Source organism: Echinops telfairi, unplaced genomic scaffold, assembly GCF_000313985.2.
Source record: "Echinops telfairi isolate 266 unplaced genomic scaffold, ASM31398v2 ScPeMD7_9;HRSCAF=40, whole genome shotgun sequence".
NCBI classification, from domain to species: Eukaryota; Metazoa; Chordata; class Mammalia; order Afrosoricida; family Tenrecidae; genus Echinops; species Echinops telfairi.
Genome location: NW_022103906.1, coordinates 33,537,567 through 33,550,415, shown reverse-complemented (window position 1 = coordinate 33,550,415; position 12,849 = coordinate 33,537,567). Strand labels below are relative to the sequence as shown.

Sequence of the window (12,849 nt, the reverse complement as noted above, 5' to 3'; positions counted from 1 at the left end):
TCAGCGCTGCCAGGGGTCTCCACGTGGCTCCTTTATCTCCAGGGCTCTAGCATAGCTCCATGTGGCTTGTCAGCAAGAAGATGAAGCAAAGAGTGCGAGTGTATCTGGCATCCAGTGAGTTATTTATCTCTGTGGCATCTCCAACGAGGACATCAAGCTGTAACCTGATTGACAGGCTAGACTCCACCCCTTTGCAAGTTGACAGATTATGTAACTACCACACTATGCTAACCACATGCATGTATAAGAAGAGTAGTGTGCTCCTATATGGTAGGCACACTTTGAACCAAACTGATGATTGATGAAACTAACCCTGACATGTGTTGTACCCATAGCTTTGTAACTGTTGGTATGGTCTATGAGTCTATTACCTGCGTTCTTAAAGGTCAGGGTAGAACCTCTCCTTTCTAATAATCCTTCCATCTAATACTTGGTGGACAATTTGAACAGGTTAACAATTTGGTACTACAGTAGACCTTGGATTTTTATTAATACTAGATGATGAAAATAAAACTATTGAGTTGTGTTGTTGTTTTTCATTGCCCCAGATAGATTAGCTTTGACTTTAGGCTTGTATCCTGAAGTCAGCAAACCAGAAGTCTTGGAGTGAACTTCCACCTGCCTTCCTTGATGGATAGCTGTTGCTGGTGGCAGCATTGGGTGTTGTGTTAGAGAGGATGGTATTACTCTCCCACTTCAGGAAGTTTATCAGCATATTCCTGCCAGTTTTGTTCTACTAATCCCACAAGTTAAAAACTGCCAGTCAGAATACCCTTTTTCACTGAAGACTTGGAATTATTCTGGTTCTGAAGGCAAATGTGCCAAATTTCAATACACTGCATTACTGTTTCAGTTATCTACTGTATATGACTTATTAAATGAAACAATATTTTAGAGTGTATATTCAGAAAAATATTCTATATTCAGGTTGGAACACGGATGAAGAGTACATTCTTACTTATGTAACCTTAAATCCTTATTGAATTTTTAGTCATATGAACACATTTCTTATTTGAAAATTGAATTATCAGAATGAATAGAATTTCGGGGTCATATAACTAAGTTCATTTTTGGTTCAACCTGTGTATTTGTAGAATGAGAAAGCCATCTATTAATAGCTTATTTTAGGTTGTATTCTAATTGTTACTGTACTACAACATTTATATATTCTAATTTTGTGTGTTTGATTACCTAGTAAAATGTGAAAATAGCATCCAATAATTTCTTTAATAAGGTCAGTGTGTTTTTCTAACTTATCACAAAAAAGCAATTTTTAAAAAAAATGACAATTTTCCAGAAAACTGAAGAATTCTAAGTTTTGTTTGATTTTTTTAGGATTTTTAATATTCTCAATAATTATAGCTTTGATTTTTCTTGCAAAATATAGCACATCTATGTTTCATATCCCATGTCATGAATTCTTTTCTAGAATCATGTAAAATAATACTGTTTGATTTTTAATAATGACTTTAATAGAAATGGGTCTGTTATTTTATCATTAGTCAAGCTACTGGAAGATGGGTTTCATCTTGTTAACAAAGTTTCTTTTTATTATTTTTGAAAGAGTTGTAATATTAAAATAAGTTTCTAGTTTTTCTAAATGCCCTTTGATATGTATTATAATAACAAGCTTTTTATATTTAGTCCATTTTGTGAGATATTAGAACAGTATATTTCTTATTATTGAGTCATCTTTATAGCCCTGAGATCAAGTTTATCTAGTTCCTTTTGATTATAAAATTATTTGCTTCATGATTATTTTACTGAGGATCTTCACATACGTTTAGAAGCCCTGGTGGTATAGTGGTTATTAGTGGGGCTGCTAACTGCAAGGTCAGCAGTTCAAAACTACCAGCTGCCCCATGGGAGAAAGAGGGTGCTTTCTTCTCCTATTATCGTCTCCGAAACTTACAGGGGCTGGTCTACCCTGCCCTATGGGGCTGCTCGGTGTCAGAGTAGATTCCAGGACAGTGAGTTTGGCATTTGGTTTTCTTCACATCTCTATTCTTAAGAAATAATAGGTTGTATTTTTATCTGATTTTGTACTTTGCCTTTTTAAATCATTAGTTCTATGCCAGCTCATTTCCATTTCTATATTTTCAAAATGTAGTAGGGAATTAAGTCTTTCCTGGAAATCTTGAAAGAATTCAGCATTAAAATAATCTGTGCCAAGACTTTTTTTTCTGGATACTTTTTTATTAATGTGTTTAATTTTCCCTTGCTCATTAGTTCACTTTTTCTTTTTTCCAGATTTGTAGAAATTTCCAATGTGTAAATGCATCTGTTCTGAATTATGACTGTGATATTCAAAAAAAGTGTCATGGACATGGGGTAGGTAATAGTCTCCTTTGGTTGTATGTGAAAATAGTACTGAATAATCCAAATTCCCACTGAGGATTAGGTGATTCTGTTTATGATTTTTCAATTTCTAGTTGTTGATGAAGTAGGATTTCCAACAAAGTTTTTGTTCTTAAAAAGAGTATCTGAATCTGTGAGCAAATACTTCCTCTTGGTTTACATTTTGAACTGATGACACAGAACAGCATTCATGATGAATGACAGTGACCTTTTTACTGTTTTGAAGGTCTGTAATAGCAATAAGAACTGTCACTGTGAAAATGGCTGGGCTCCCCCAAGCTGTGAGAACACAGGACATGGAGGAAGTGTGGACAGTGGACCCACGTACGATGGCAAGTAATACAGAAGACAAGGCCAGTGCGCTCTTACTGGCCAGAGGCACAGACTGGGCATCCCCATCCCTCTCTCTCATTTTTCTGTAACAGTTAAATAGTAAATTTTGTTGATTCTGTCTCCTAAATTCCTCACCAATGTTTTCATCCCCATTTATTATGTTTAATTTCTTGCCTGAACTTTTCTAAATCATCTCTCAGTAAGGTTTTCCCATCTTGTTTCTTGTAATCCACATTTCACCCATAAAACCGAGTTTCGTGCTTTCCTTCATGAATTCAGTTCTGGTATTATCAGTCTCCTCTTTTAATTTCATAATTCTTCATTGCTGGTAGAATGAAATTCAGGGATCCTTAAGGTGACTTAAAAGGTGGAGCATGGTTTTTCCTTTGCTTACCTTTCCAGCCTCATTGAGCTCTACTTTAAGACATACTGTAACTTGCTTAAGTTCCCCTTTTTACCTCTGGACCTTTGAGCCATCTTATTTGCACAAGGCTGACCCTTGGATAATTGGTACTTAGGTTTTAGTTTACATGCCCCTTCTTCTGACGATATAAACATGAATGAGTGTGCACCTCCTATTCTCCTAGTTCTGTTAGCACTATCATATACTATAGTAATGAACTTATTTTTATTCCCTAATAGCTTTACTTTTATTCCCCAGTAGAGCTTTTTGTTTACCATTATATTTATAGTAAGAACATATGCCTTCTTTCTCATCAGTAACACTAGATAGAGTGGGCCATATAGTAAGAACATGTTTAACTTTTTAAGAAACTACAAAAAAAAAAGGCAAGTGTGTAGTAGTATTTCATTGTAGTTTTAATGTGCATTTCTCTAATGATTAATGATATTGAGCATTTTTAATATCTTTATTTGCCACCAATATATTGTGTTTGGTGAAGTATTTGTTTCATTTTTTGCTCATATATAATTGGATATCTTCTTCCATATGTGGAGTATTGTGAGTTATTTGTATATGCTGGATACAAATTCTTTATTAGATATGTGCTAAGTAAAAAAATATTGCTTCTTGGGTTCCGTTTCACATGTGCATGGATTTATTACAAACAGAATGTGTTTAAACATACCTCTGCAATCAGTGGATGGTTGCAGACAACTTCTTTCAGTAAAACACATGCCTTGGTCTGCTTTGGGTCTTTAGGGAAATAAAGGACAATCCTTTTTGCTTCATGGTGGAAAAAAAGATTGTGAGGTCAGAGCTAATAATCAAATTTCAACAAGACCCAAGTGGACATCTTCCCAACCTGCCAGCGCTTTTCAAGAAGCTCCCAAGAATGGTGCCTTACATGAAACAGCAGTTTTGGATGGGTCGAGCATGCTATGGGAGGTGGGGAAAGCCGCAAACTTGAGCAAATGAGGGAAACCATCATCCCTGATGAGTGAAGAAATTATGGCAGAAGTTCAGAAACTGGTGGCTGTAGATCTACTGAAGTTGAGAGCTCACGTGGTCCAGCATTTTCCATTTTAAGTAAAAAGCAGCTCAATGAGTACCAAAAAGATTGCACAGAGACCAGCCAAGCCAAAGAACTGGTGACTCCATCACTAAGCAAGATCAAAGTTATAATCAAGATGATGTTATGACAGTAATTATAACTAGGGACAGGGCTTTGATTACCAATATGACCATGACCATATTGGTAATCAAAGTTTGGCCAAAAAAGTGGCTTCTGAGGGGATCTGCTGGGCCAGTTGAATTCAAGGAAGAGCGGTCGCCTAAGAAGCTGGGATGCAGTCATTCAACTTACATCGCTTGGTTTTTGAGTCAAGTGATGTTTTACCTATTTTTAAAAATTAATGTAAAAACTTTATAATGGTTGACTATGTTCTAGGTGGTATGAGTTAGCCTAGCATCTCATGACTTTTAATATTTTTTTTCTCTCTAGAAAAGAATACTTCCTTGAGGGATGGACTTCTGGTATTTTTCCTCCTCATTGTTCCCCTTATTGTACTTGCTGCTCTTATCTTCTTCAAGAGGGATCAGTTACGGAGACGTTGCTTCAGAAGGAAGAGATCACAAACATATGAGTACTTATATATTTTTCTTTCAAATTCATATTTATATAATTTAAAGTAATATCATAGAGGTTGACAGTCCTTTAAAAATAAGTGTGTGAGGCCGGGTTGACTAGAGAAACAAATCCAGTGACACTGGACATATATGTGTAAGAAAGAGCTTTATAACAAGAAGTAAGTATATATTGAGAAAACATCCCAGCCCAGCCCACCTCAAATCCATTAGCCTGACACTAGTCCATATATCCCTCTTCAGCCTCACACAGTCACATGCAGATGCAGGATTCAGGAATATGGGCCGGTAGGTGCAAAGTTGTGTGGATCCAATGGTGGTGGTGAAAAAAAGTGAGGTCACCAGGCTGTGACATGATTGAGAGGCAGCTAAACTCCATGTTTACACTTTTATATATCTTCAAGTTGATGTGAAATTACGTAACTACCACAATACGAGTCTAAGTTCTAGCGCTAATCTTTTGATGTGATTGGTAGGGGCTAAAATGTAGTGAAGGTTTGTCCCGTTATAAAACATGTTGATGCTCATCCATTCTAACTGCCAAGGACCCTCCAGGACGGAGTAGAACTGTCCCAAAGGGTTTTCAAAGCTTGTCGTTAGCAGCTGAACACCTAAGCACTGTGGGCCCAGGACTCCTTTTCTTAAAGATCTCCAGGGGTGAAGATCTCCAGGGGTGCAGAGAGCTTGCAGTTAGCGATCTGCTTCTGTAAAGATTATAGCCTATGGAGTTCTATCCTATGACACGTGGGCCCACCACGAGTTAGCATGGACTTGCCAACAAAAGACACAGCAATAACAAAGTTTGTGGTGACTAAGCCCTAGTGGGCACTTTGAAACTACCAGCCTTTCTGCACCTTGGGAGACAGATGGGCCTTTCTACGCTGGTAAACAGGTACCGTCTCGGAAACTCGCAGGGACATTTCTACCCTTATAGGGTAACTGCGTGAGTCAGTATTGACACAATGGCAGTGAGTAAGCCACTTGTTATAATGCTGAGGGGAAAGGATTATAGAAAATGAGCGTTAGGGGAATCATTTTAGTTTGTGACTTCTGTTTGGAGTTTCCTACTCAGAGATTATGTATGGATCCCGGTAGCACAGTGGTAAAGTACTGGGTTGGTTACTAACTTAAAGGTTGGTGGTTTGAACACACCCAGTGGCTTCATGGGGAAAAGACTGCATGATCCATTCCTGTAAAGATTATATCTTGGAAAACCCTGTGGGAGAGTTCTATTTTATCATAAGAAGTATAGATGTAAAAAATGTTTCTTCTAAATCTTTTATCTCCAGTACCATTTCTCACAGAGGGAGAGTTTTTAAATATCTGTAGTAGAAACCTATTTTGTGACTTATAAGGTTTAAAGGAGTAGGTTTTGATGAAAGAAATTTAGATCTGCCATAGTTCAGAGACCATTTGTGTGTTGGATTCTCATGTCATTAATTTAATTTACCAATTCTAGTCATTAGTCTTAGCATGTAGTATGGACTATGTACTCAGATCTGCATTCAAGTTCCAGGTTAGTCATTACCTAGAAATATATCTAGAGAAATAAATAAACCTCTTTTAGCGATGGTTTTCTGCCTCTAAAATGAGACTATTCATAGTTCCAGTCTCAAAGAGTTGATGTGAGGATAAAATAAATACTAACATTTAAGCCCATAGCGCATTCCCGGCACATTGCATCTACCTCATAACTAGTTAATGTTGTTAAAATAATGTCCATGTGTGTCTTGCTTGCTCACCTTTGTTCTATTTCTCACCATATTTTTTCAACGTTTTACAATGTTATTTTTAATTTTTAACATATCCTCCAACAGATGTCTCTTCTTATCATTTTTCTCTCACTTCCCATCACCCGTCAGACTCACCATTTCATGCACTTCATCCTGCAGCCGACGTCTCGTACAGTTTAGTTTCCTAACTATTGCCGTGTCAGACATCTCTACCAAGCTTTTCAGCTAACCTGTTTGCTCTTCTGGACTTCCCGATTTCCACAGTGACCGCTTTATGTATTGTGCAGGCAGCCGAAGATTATGCTTTTATGTTCTCTAATTTTAGGAAGATTTAAGGAGGAACATTTGAGAATACTATTGTGTAATTAACTAAATTTGAGAATACTATTGTGTAATTAAATTTCATCATTTATTAGAATTTCAGTTTTTAAATAGAGTTCATTATACTTTCTGATACTGTAAGGATTTAAAATGAGTGAAAGCTATTACAAGTGCCATGCAATATCAATGTGATTGTTACTACCACCACAACCAACACTGTTAATTATATTTGGGAAAATTCAAATTATATGTAATAAATAAAGTAGAAATGTTTTAAACTTAACTTAGCTGAGCTGTAATTTTATCTTTTAGATCAGATGACAAAAATCAAACAAATGCTTCTAGACAACCAGTGAGTTCACCTCGCTATGTCTCTTCAGCGATTCCTCCCAGAGAAGCTGTAAGTTTAAAATGAAAAAAGTTCTTTTTCTTGAATAAACTATTGCATGTTTGATATAAAATGTTAATTGCTACATAGATGTGTTAGACAGGGTTCTCTAGAGAGATACAACCAAATTGTTGATAATTTTATATATTTATTTATAAAGTTAATGAGATATATAACAAGAAATGAACTGTTAAATCATACACAGATAAATATATAATACAAGAAATGAACAGTTAAACTATAAAGTAATACAAATGGCTCAGTGCAACTCACTCCCGTGAGAGAGTTGTGAGACACTAGCAGTCCTTCAAGTCTAGTGTGCTGCCAGATCTTTCTCTATTTATAGAGAGAGCTAGCCTATCTCAGCACAGCAGCCAACCGCAAGACAGATCACCAACTGTCAACCAACCCCAGTCCCAACTGCCAGTCCCCAGCTCCAGAGATGTCTTAAAGGGACCTCAATTTACAGCGACACAGTCCACAGGGTAGGCGTCACACAGGTAGTGTAGCCTATAAATTGAGGCACAGAACAAGCAAGGCAGCCGCACACTGGTTCGATGATCAAAGAGCAACAAACAAGAAAGGCGAGACTCACTGAGCCATTTATCTCTCCGCCCTTCAGTTAATCCCACTTGTGTTTATCGTCCAGGCTGGCACAATTAACTATCTCAATAGGCATATGCATAATATAGATACTAAAGACTTTAGGAGCATTCTGATTCTAGGGAGTTCCTGGGTTAAGGGATTACCAGCCAGGCCCATGACTCAGTGAGCAGGAAAGAAGACATTCAGACACTAAGAATGCCTGGCTTAGTGGGAACCAAGAGTGGGAAATTACATGAAAAATTATACATCCTTATCTGTGTATAGACATAGATATTGCCTGCTACCTTTCTGTTTTGAACTCCTGAATAGGCCTAATTGTTTTAGCAGTAGGATCAGATAATCCCCAGTTTTAGACTCTTCCTGTTGAAGTATTTGAGAGAATTGGGGTAGCAATCCGCTTTTACTCCAAATTTATAGCAATATATATTGTTACCTGTTTTTAAACTTTTTATAATGTTGCATTTGATATTTTACGCATATATCCGCAACTTGCCTTTTTCATTAACATTATACTATTGACGTGCACTCTAGTTTATTAATTTTCACTGCTGATGTTTTTGTTATATAAATAGAATATAATCTTATAAATCTATTGTACTATTATAGACTGCAACTTTCATTAACTAGGTTAAGATAAACATTCTATATATGTTGCCTTATGCACCTATGTGAGTTTCTGCATTGTTATTGTCGCAGAAAGTCAGGCGAATACTGATCTATAGTATATAGGAATTAAATTACTTGGTTGGAAAATATATGCATTTTAAAGTGGTTTATACCCTTGAGTGGTTGTATCATAGTGGTGAACAAGTATTCCTGTTGATCTGTATCTTTGCCAATACTTAGTATTGTCAGACTTTTAAATTCTATCCAATTATGTGGAAGGGAAATGATTAGCTATTTCTCATCATGTTTTAAAAGGAGTCCTGCTGACAGAATGCTCAGCTGCTAACTGCTACCTGAATGGTTGGCAGCTTGACATCATCAACCTCTCTCTAGGAGAAAAGAGCTGGCAATCTACTGCCCCAAAGATTACGGTTTAGGGAATCCCATGAGGCCATTGTACTCTGTCCTGTAGGCTTGCTAAAAGTAATCCTTGACTGAGTGGCACCCAAAAACATCAGGTTCTGATGTTTACAGGATTGCAACTATTTACACATATTACCATCAACCTACCTATTTTTGTTAACATTATATTATTGATGACACATGCTCTCATTCATTCCTTTTCACTGCTGATGTTTTGTTATATAATCTTGTTAACCTATTATCCTATTACCAGACTTCAGTGCTTTATTGACAAGGTTAAAATGAACATTCTATATACATTGTATGTCGTCTTGTGCACATGTGTGACTTTGTAGAACTGCAGTATCTAATGTAGCAGTAGCACTACCTACTTGTGATTATTTACATTTAACCTTCAATGAAACTTAAACATTCAGTTCTTCCTTTGCATTAGCCGTATTTCAAACTCCAAACCTAGTCGCTGTGCCAGCAGGGCACTTGGTAAAACCTGAGAGAGAGCTAAGAATGCAATCTGCCCCATTCTATTTTCGTTTCCCTCCTTCATGAAGAGAAAACAACAACAAAAAATTGTTTGGGCCTTTTGTTCCTTAATTATATATTTTAAAACTTACCTTACATCACTGCATGGTATTTAGAAGATGTTCATCTGCTCTTCTTTATCCTTAGAATATTTACCATTTGTATCTCTATTCTTCTTGCTGACATCACCCATGCTGACAGTGAGAATTCGTTAAAGTTGGTCCTGATAGTGGTTCTTTGGTTTTCAAATGTCAATAGAGTTGTATGCATGAAAATCCATTTTTTACTTTTCAATAAGTTTTAGTAATTTTATCATTAAATGTTTGTCTCATGATGCTATCTATAGCCCTTTTAGTTGCCTATAAGACATTTTAACATGTCTTATCTTTTCCATATCTTAACTTCTCTTTCATATTTCCCATCTTTTTTGTTCCTGTGTTGTAATTTTGAGAAATAATATTCGAGCTACCTTTCATTTACTAAACTGCCCTTATTTATGTATAATCCTCTATTAACCTCATTTGTTGACATTCTCATTTCAGTAATTTTAAGTATTTATTTCTGTTGTTCTTCTTGATTTTACAAGTAGACGAACCTATTTATGATAGTATTTTGTAGCCTTATTGTATTAAAAGTATTTTTCTTTAAATATATAAAACGTACCTCCTTCATATTCTTTATCTGATAGTTCTAATGTCTGCATCTTGGTAGATTCTGTGGTTTGTGTTTCTATTCACTCACTGTAGCCTATTTCTTCCTGTGTTTGGTGATATTGATAAGAATACATATTCCTTAAAATAATATTCAGGATTTGTTAGGGTCCTGAATTACAGTGGATTCCTACAGAAAATGTTTATTTTACTTAGCCAGATACTTTAGGGCATAGACAATCTTTGATATCTTTAAAGTTCTTGTTTGTTTTTGTTTTGTTTTTGCTACACAAGTGTGTAAACACTGGTCCCTAAGTCTTTCACGAGGACGGGCAAGTGAGTAGAGCGTCTCCATTGACTGTCTTTAATTCTCGTTTTACTAGTTCTTCCAGGGCACAGGTGTTTATTTTGCTAGATAACCCATTCAGGGTTTTATCCTTAGGAATTATATTAGACTAGGTTCTCTAGAGAAGCAAAACCAGGGTGATTGATTGACTGATTGATTCATTCATTCATTCATTAATGCATACAAAAATAAAGAATTTTATGTACTAAAAAAGTGCCTCACACAGTTTTAGAAGTGGTCAAGTCCAATCTCGTATAAGTCCACGGGTTAGATGTTAAGGTGGAGGCTTTATATGACTTGCACAGCTTTTACAGTAGATGAACCAGGAAGCTGGAAGTTCACAAGCTGGTAGAGGCTGAGGTGGATGCCCCAAGGTCAGCAGGTCAGGTGGCTTCAGAGCTGAATGGATCAGCAGGCTATATGGCAGGCCATTGATAGCTCTCAGGGTTAGCCAGCTCTATAGCCTGTCAGTGAGCCAGATGCAGGATCTAGACCAGCAAGAAGAGCCAAACCTTTTCCCACATAGTCTGCTTTAATACAGTAGCCCACCCCTCTGAGGAAACTTCCTTTTAGTTGTCTTCCCTCAACTGCTTGGTTGCTCACAGCAGATTCATATCAGGGGGGAGGCCACAACTTCCAAACTACTGAGAATCCTGGTACAGTCAAGTTGACCTAAAACCTAACTATCACAGGGTATAATCTTAGACTGAGCCTTCCATCTAACTCAGACCATGGGTCCTGTCCCCTCTGTCTGTGTGGTACCTCAAATGCGTACTTTAGCCAAACAAGAAAGAGAAGATGTTTACAGGGCTCAATAATATTCCATATTCTCTATTCTTTCATGCTTTTAGCATTGTTTTTAGTTCTTAAAATGTTTCTCATTTCTCCATCAATGCAGCCAGACATTAAATATAAAAAAAATATCAAGTAGCTTTTAAATATGTAAACTAGCTTTGTACTGAGAGGGTTTCTTTAGGCATTCAGTCTACTGTTTGCCAGTCATGAGCATGTCTCCTCTTCTTTTTATTACCTGCATGCCATTCATTTTATGGATTTAACAAAAATATTTAAAGCCTATTATTTCTAGCCTTATTTTCTCACACACACACACACACACACACACACACACACACACACACACACGCTGCATCAAGCATCCTGTACACGCCTGCTTATATTTAAAATCATATATCAGAGAAAGGGAGAAACATGTGGACTCCCAAATTACTGAAAACAAAATAAGCAAAAGAACAGAACTACTGAACCTCACCTTACTAAAACATAAATAAAAGAACAGTCTTACTTGGACAATTAAGACTGGGGGACTCCCCAAACCCTGAGATACCATTTATACCCACGATGGAAACTAACGCCTGAGGTCACCTTGTGGCCAAATAACAGATTAGCTAAAAAAAAAAAGAAAGAAAGAAAAAGGCATAAGTATAGTGCTACTTTAGAAATCACTTATAAGGGACCAAACAGACAACAATTACTTTAAAGCAAACATGAGAGTATAAGGAGGCAGGAAACTGGATTAATGGAAACAATATAAATAAGTGAATAAATAAATGCATATGTCAGATAAATTCTGTGAAGTGAAATTTCACTACGTATTTTACTTAGTTTGTTATTTATGTGGGAATATCCAGCAAAACATTTGCCCATTCAGCTTCTTCTGCATGAACTCTTCAGGGACACTGGTTACATTCATCCAGTTGCAGCACCGTTCTCCCCCTCCTTTTCTGAGCTGTTCCTCTCTGATTCTTATAAACGCATTTCCTTGAAGGTTCCTGTCTAATTGGTTGGTGTTGTGAGTGTGATTCCATATGGATAGTTCTTAAAGAGCATAATGCTCAAGGCTGACCGTTTTTACTCAGTAAACAGAACTGTTACTCAGTTTTAAGATAACTTCAGGGGATGTTTTTGTTAAAGGCTTAAAGATGATCTCAGAGCAATAATTTAGGGCTTCATTCACTCTCCATGACCCCAGAAAGTTTAGAGTCACTGAGAAATTCCCTGTATCTCTCCCATTTTGATCAGGATTCTTCTATGGAGTCTCTAATCAAAATGTTTAGTAATGGGAGCCAGGCACCACCCCATTTTGCCATCCAGGGCATAGGCGGCAGATGTTCATGGAGGCAATTATCTGCACATTTCATTTTCTTGACTCTTCTTCTTCTGTTACTCTGGATGAATAGAGACCAATGGTTGTGCCTTTCATGGCTACTTAGGAGTTTTGAAAGACCCTGTGTGAGTCTGGGTAGACTAGAGGAACAAATCCATGGACACGCATATGTGTGTAAGAAAGAGATTTATATACAAGAGCAATTGAACATTGAGAAAACATCCCAACCCAGTCCAGTCCAAGGCCATAAGTCTGACATTAGCCCACATGTCCGATACCATTCCATAAAGTCCTCTTCAGACTCAGGAAACACATGCAATGGAGCCAAATGCAGGGCCATCACAAGCCAGTGGGTAGAAAGTCCTTGGGTCTAGTGGCATTGTAAACATCTCAG

At 37.0% G+C, this 12,849-nt stretch overlaps 1 protein-coding gene across 1 annotated transcript in view; it reads left to right on the top strand.

Moving 5' to 3' along the window:
• The window catches only part of ADAM9 (ADAM metallopeptidase domain 9), a 175,810-nt gene that overhangs the window by 154,388 nt on the left and 8,573 nt on the right, over window positions 1-12,849 (top strand). The window contains exons 17-20 of the mRNA XM_030884665.2: window positions 2,251-2,331; window positions 2,585-2,690; window positions 4,596-4,737; window positions 7,105-7,192. Coding sequence (XP_030740525.1) covers window positions 2,251-2,331; window positions 2,585-2,690; window positions 4,596-4,737; window positions 7,105-7,192 — 417 coding nt within the window. The remainder of the gene's footprint in view (window positions 1-2,250; window positions 2,332-2,584; window positions 2,691-4,595; window positions 4,738-7,104; window positions 7,193-12,849) is intronic.